This window comes from Belonocnema kinseyi, chromosome 2 (genome assembly GCF_010883055.1).
Source record: "Belonocnema kinseyi isolate 2016_QV_RU_SX_M_011 chromosome 2, B_treatae_v1, whole genome shotgun sequence".
In the NCBI taxonomy this organism is placed as follows: domain Eukaryota; kingdom Metazoa; phylum Arthropoda; class Insecta; order Hymenoptera; family Cynipidae; genus Belonocnema; species Belonocnema kinseyi.
In genome coordinates, this window is record NC_046658.1 from 24,631,136 (window position 1) to 24,638,225 (window position 7,090).

At 34.8% G+C, this 7,090-nt stretch overlaps 1 protein-coding gene across 7 annotated transcripts in view; it reads right to left on the minus strand.

Annotated features, from left to right (window-relative positions):
- Positions 1-7,090, minus strand: part of LOC117168247 (arfGAP with SH3 domain, ANK repeat and PH domain-containing protein) — a 561,385-nt gene that overhangs the window by 192,471 nt on the left and 361,824 nt on the right. For all 7 annotated transcript variants that reach the window (XM_033353739.1, XM_033353740.1, XM_033353743.1 and 4 more), the window contains 2 exons: positions 1,045-1,272; positions 741-963 (listed from right to left, as the gene is read on the minus strand). In XM_033353739.1, the coding sequence (XP_033209630.1) occupies positions 741-963; positions 1,045-1,272 (451 nt within the window). The remainder of the gene's footprint in view (positions 1-740; positions 964-1,044; positions 1,273-7,090) is intronic.

The window sequence follows — 7,090 nt, forward strand, 5'->3', positions numbered from 1 at the left end:
AAACTTTTGTTTTTGGTTGAAATATTAACTATCACACTTTTCGTCGAGAATTAATCTTTTTAGTTTAAAAATTACACTACTAAGTGTAAAGTTGAACAATTTTGTTAAAAACTAATTTATTTGATCAAAGATTCTTCATGTTAGTTAAACATTTATATTTCTGTTTGAAAATGTATCTATTTTGTTGAAAATTCATCTTTCTTTAATTAATAGTTTTACCCTAAAATATAATTTTCGGTCGAAAATGTATCATTTTTAGTAATGCAATTTAGGTGGTTTGAATTGTGTCCTAGGTTTGATGATATAATTGAATCTTTCTAGAAAAGTTACTTGGATCTAGGAATCTCTGCCACTCTCAAAGTGCATGCAGTCTTTTTTCATGTTCTACACTTTCATAGGGATCACGTGCATTTCCAGAATTTTTGGATAAAATACAAGACATTTAAGAAACGTCCGGACTACGCGGCCAGGATGCCACGTGCTCCCTGTGAATTTACTCTTTTTGAAACTAGTAACTAAGGCTTTGATAAAAGTTGTAGCTAACATGTATTTTAGGGGACTTTTAGGGGTATTTTTGTGAATCTCTCACAGCTTAGAAAATATCCATGTTCATGTGGAACTTGACGTGTGTTATTTCAACATAAACCCCAAATTTTACGTGCATTTTTACGACAATTTCCAGAGAAATGTACGTGAAAATTTTCAGATGAAACAAACTGCTAACCTTAAATCATACTTACATAGTTGACGTTGGTGTAGGTTTGAGATTATAATGTAATGTTGCTTCCATGACCTCGTTGAAAACTTGGTTGGTCATATACCTCGCTAATAGTAACTGAGCCGTACCGACATTGTCCAGAGTTAAAGATTGTATTCTAGATATGTGCACACCAAGATCCCTGTGGATTCCACTGCATTCTATGCACACTATGATACCAAAATTGGTCGAAAGCCAGGTGGCATCTGCAGGAAAATAAATCACTATCGTTAAACCAGTCATATGACTTCAAAATTCAAGTTCTAAAAATGAGTTTCTTGACGCACCATTTTGAGCAGAGCAGTCACAACACTTATCATTACCAGGTAACCGCATAACACATTGAATTACGGCTTGTTGTAGTTCGACCAAACTAGGATTGCCTTGTCCGGCTTCCGCTTTACCGCTTGCATCGAAGGCTCGTAATAAAGCACGTTCTTTACAGTTGACTAAGACGGACATCCAGGCTCGCTGATCAGCCTCGTCCTCAGCTTGAAAATGATAAGTTCTGTTGTCTGGAAAATAATTAAAAATTAGGTTTCTCTCGGTTGCATTTAAACCATGGTTACACCAATTATAATTTTGTTTGTATTATATATGTCGAACGCACTTACTCTCTGAGTTTTTCATGTAGTCTGGTCACTGTGGGCGTGAACATTTTGGAGACTAAAAACGGTAAAAAGACGTGAACTAAATGTGAATGTGTCTTTATTTCTGCATTGATTGCAATTTTAGCGATTATTGTGCAAAAATTTGGTGAGGAACTGTAATCGTTTATTTTCCCAAAAAACCGAAATAATGAGCTTCGAGTACATAGGTCAACTTTGAGAAGCTCCTGTATCGTCAAATTTGCTTTGAAAATTTCGAAAAAATGTGCATTCATTCTTTAAAGCTTCAAGCACTTGCATGTTTTCGAAAAAATTAAATATTTTCATAAACGTGACTCTCCATTAATTTATAAGAAAATTTGAAATCTTTGTACACGATTTACAGAAGTTTCATTATTATAGTGAGAAAATTTCAGTAAATTCAATATGAAGGACACCATTTGTTCACTTAATTACAATTCTGTGAAATTGGCAAATATTTTTCTCACTAGAAAAATATATCTCGCCGCTTTATATCTCTGTGCTTTGCTAAAAATGTGAGTATTAGGTTGAAAATTCATTTAAAGGTTTAAGTTTCAGGGTTTTTTCCTAACTATTGCACTAGGTGCGATGGAAAAATCATTGAATTATCACCATAAACTCCTAAATATTTGACTTTAAAGAATCAGAAAGTCAACCACATATATTAATTGGGGAAAAATTCAAGAACTTCACAAGTTCAAGTCGGGTGGCCACTGACTAGGAAAGCCGGGAATTACAGTCTAGGTTCTTAAACACCAAGAAGTACCTTCGATTTTAGATGAAAACGGCAGATTTTCCAGATAAATTTTTACTTTTACATAAGATATTGTCTAAATTTTCCTAAAAAGTCATCTTTTTTTTGGTTAAAAAATTAACTATTTTAATGAACACTCGTCTAATTCGAACAGAAAGTTCGATGTCTTGGATTAAAAATTCGCCTTTGTATTTGGAAATTTTAATCTTACATTCTGATGTTAAGAAATAATCTCTTTTGGTTAAAAATCCAACTGCTACCAATATTCCCCTAATTGGACAGAAAGTACCATTTTTTTATTAAAAAATTAACCCTTTAATTTTAAAAGTTTACTATTAAATTCCGGGTTAAGAATTAATTCATTTTGGTTAAAAATTCAATTACTATTTTGTCGAACATACTCGTGATTGAAGCGAAAATCCCATCTTTTCGTTTAAAAATTCGCCTTTTAATTTGAAAATTGTACTATTAAATTCTGAGCTCAGAATTAATTTATTTTGGTTCAAAATTCAACTACTATTTTGTTGAACATTCTCTGATATTGTGGTGCAATTTGACGTGAGTGGATTGTGGAAGTTGTAGAAGGGTGTGGATGTAAGAAATTAATTGAGGGATTGTGACATTGAAAAGGGGAGATAGATATTTTTGAGGATTGAGACAGATTTGTGTGGAAGTTGAGGTTAGGTTGTTTGGAGATTTGTCACAGGGTGGGAGGACTGGGTTGACAGGATTGGTAGTAACAGGGTTGGGTAGCGACGGAGAACGGCGAGACAGGTACCAGACCGCGACGATAGATAGAGGCAGGGAAGCATAGAAGGTGGGAGCGTTTGAATTGGATTCATGGATAGTGGAGCGAGTATCTCCGCGGAAGAAACAGATTTAGAGCCGGAAGTATTCAGTACGCCAAAGGAGGAGATCAAAGAAAGGAAGGTTATATCGCCGCCGGAAAAGCAGAATTTGGTAGAGAAGAATGACAATAGTAAGGGGGCTGAAGGAAGCGGAGATGAATTTGGAGTTCCGATGAAAGAGGAAAAACTAAAGGAAATTCGAGGAGTAATGATAGAAGTAATGGAGATTTATCAAGAAAATCAGGAGAAAAGGGGAGAGGAATTAAAGAAGGAAATTAGGCGGGAAATGGCTGAACTTAAGAAAGAAATAAACAACTGAAAAGAAGTCAGGGAACAGTTAGAAAAGAGGATGCAGTCATTGGAACAAAAGCTAGAGAAGCAGGGAAATAATAATAAAAAGGTGGAGGAGATGCAAGGTAGGATAAAGAAAATAGAAAGATCGAATTGGGATTTTTGTGGGGGCAAGAGTGGGATTACGGAGGAGGAAAGGCTGAGAAAAATAGAACAAAGAATAGAAAGGAAAAAAAGGGGAGAAAGAAAAAGAAACATAGTGATCAAGGATATAAGATTAGAGGGGAAGGAGCTGAAGAAAAGAGTGGAAGAAGTACTAAAAAGGATTGATACAAACGTAGAGACAGACTAAGTGAGAAGTGTAGGAAGAGAAGAGCGAACAGGGTAGAGAATGGTACTGGTAAGACTAAAGAAATGGGAACATAAGAGGGAAGTGATGACAAAGAAGAGGATGTTATATGAAAGCTCGGAGAGAATAGAGGATGATTTTGCATGGGTAGAATGGACCATGCAGTATAAGTTACGGAAAATAGCGAAAGAGAAAAGAAAAAAGGGAAGAAGAACATGGGTTAAGTACTGGAGTATACAGATAGACGGAGTATCGTAGGATTGGGATGAAGAAATGGAACAGATAGTAAGAAATAAGGTGTAGGGAAACTATGAGAAGAAGGAACGGGAGATAGGAAAATAAGAAATAGTAAGAAGGAAAAAAAGACGAGAAACGAGAGTATGGAAGAATGGAAGATATGTTACTGGAATTTAGCAGGATTGGAGAGAAAGGATAGGGAGTTTTATGAGAAATTTGATACAATAGGATGTACTTATAATGATGGAGACGTGACTAGATGAAAAGGGATAGGAAAGAGTAAGGGGAAGGTTACCAAGAGGTTACAAATGGCAAGTGCAAAATGCAAAGAGGAAGAATAAGAAAGGGCAGAGCAATGGGAGGAATGATGATAAGAGTAAGGAATAAATATATAACAGGGAAGCATAAGAAAGACAGGAAAGAACAAAAAGAAGTATTAATAGTAGAAGAGATAGAGATGGGAGGAGAAAAGTGGAAGGTAGTGGGGGTCTATGTGAACGGTGATATGCAGGAGAAAACAGAGGAGATGAAAGAAATGATTAAAGAAAATAAAGAAGAGATTAGGCTAATAATAGGTGGAGATTTAAACGCGAGAACAGGAGACAGAGGAGGAAGGGAACGAGGAGAAGAGAGAGGAAGAAAATCCATAGATAAGGTACTAAATGGGGAGGGAAAAAAGTTTTTGAAGAGCTTGGAGGAGTTAAGATGGTAGATTTTAAACGGAAATAAAGAGGGAGATAAGGAAGGAGGATACACACGCTCAGGAGGTGAAAGGGGAATTGTAATTGATTATGTGATAGTGGATGATGAGGTAAGAGAGAAGGTCAAGAAACTAGAGGTAGGTGATTATATTAATCCGGGTCACTTTCCCTTAACAGTGACATTAGAGGGAAAAAAGCAATAGTAATAAGAATAAAATGGAAGCAAATCTAAAAAGTGTAGGAAAAGGGGATTTATAAATGGAAGGGTTAGAATAGTTTAGAAAACAGGTCAGAAATATCAAAATGGGAGAGGGAAATATGGACGAGGAGATGTAAAAAAAGATAGGAGAAATAAAAAGAGGATTAGAGTGCACAAAAAAACTGAAGATAGTGAAGTTGGGGAAATAAGTGGGTGTAATGAGGACTGTAAAGGGAGAAAAAGGAGGTCAGAAAGGAATTAGTAAAGTGGAGAAAAGAAAAAAGTAATGGTGAAGAATATAGAAAAAAAAGAAAGAGTATACGGAGTTGTGTTATCAAAAGAAAGAGGAAGCGAATAAAAGGTTTGAGGAAGAGGTGGAGAAGGCTAGGACGGAAGAAGAGATATGGAAGGTAGTAAATATAGAAAGAAAAACAGTAAACCAAGATATTGAAAAGATAGAATGAAAGAAATATTTTTTTGATTCGCTAGGAGGAGTAGAGAGAAAAGTTATAAAGGAAGGAGAATATGGTAGAGAAAAAGATGAGAAAGAAGCCAATCAGACAGGGTTTAGAAAAGGAATGTGGGTAATGAACAAGATATATGCTCTGAACTATCTAGTAAATAAGAGGATTAAAAGGGAAAAAGGGGAAATGATAGCAACGTTCGTGGACTTACAGGCGGCATTTGACTCATTAGATCGAGGCGAAATAGAAAAAGTTATGGTGAAAAAGGGGATAAAAGAGGGATCAATAAAGAGATTTTCGGAAATTTTTAGAAAGACAAAAAGCAGGGTAAAGGTAAGAGAGCAAGTAGGAGATAAATTGAAGTTGGTTAGAGGTGTGAGGCAAAAATGTCCTCTGAGCCATCTTTTATTTAATATAATAATATCACACTTGGAAGAAGAAATGAGGAGAAAAGGTTGGAGAAGAGTTAGGAGAGGGAAGGAAAATATATATACACTGGCATACGCAGACGATATAGTGTTGATGGCAGATGATGAAGAAGGGATAGCGAGATTAATTATAGGATTATAGAAATACTTAGATGGGAAAAAGCTGATTTTAAATGTAGAAAAGACAAAGATAATGAGGTTTAGAAAATAGAGGTGGAAGGAAGAAAGAATGGGCAGGGAGATGGAAGTTTGATATGCTGGTAAGGCCGGTATTAGGTTATGCAGCAGAGATATGGGGATGGAAAGAAAGGAAAAATATTAAGAGTTTACAAGAAAGGTATATAAGGTGGACACTAGGGGCAAACTGTGGGACATTAGGATATATGGTGAGAGAAGAAGGTAGATCGTTTAAATGTTTTGAAGGCTTTAAACTGTCCTTTCCAAAATTGACAAAAATACGATCATAAATAAGAAGCAGAAAGGCAAAAACTGAAATAAGAATTCGATCGTGAATAACAAGCAAAGAGGCTATCTCGATGAAGTAGCCGACGCTCAAGGGTCATTTCTTAAGATTTCAGATTAAAATTTAGACATAGATTTTCTTAAATTCATAGTTTACAGCCTAAAACCTAATAATTCGGAATCTACGGATTTCGATTATTTCAGATATCTAACTTTTTTTGTAAATATTTAAAATTGGAATCAATACAACGTTTCTCGTAAATGGAATGAGATACGCCAATAAAGACAATATTTTAAAAATTTAATTCGAAAATTGTATATAGTATATAAGTTATAATTATAAATAAGTATAATGAGAAAATTCATAAATTAAAAAAAAGTGTTAATAATTTGAAGAAAAATTTAAAAGGGAGAGTCGGGTTAGCGACGGCCAACTACTGTAAATAACTCTGTCCGCCCGGTACGTGACGAATACAAAAGAATCATTATATGACCGTTACATCAATTAAAAAAGGACCTCTAAAAGAACCTTGAAAAGGACGCAAATCTCTCTGACTATCCCTGAGACTAAATCATTCAAATTGAAATTGCAGATAGTCTCAAACCGGTCAGGCTATTTCGCCTGAGAATACTCTAATGTTTCTATCGGTCGGGAAGTCCAACTTAAGGCCTTTCATAAAAGGCTTGTATATCTTTTTACAATACAAAAATAATAAAATTAATATAAATATGTATACACAAAATAATAACACACATATAAAATTTTTCTATTTTTAGGTTATTGGGAAAAATATTTACACGACACTTTATTTTAAATACAGAATAAATAACAGTGGGACACACAGGAAACAATGAGACAATTGAACTTAATTGACATAATTTTTCGAAAATTCGGCAATTATGTTGCAAAATCACTCTATTTGGTTGAAAATTCAACTGCGTTGTTGGAAACACGGTTTTTTGACTTAGAA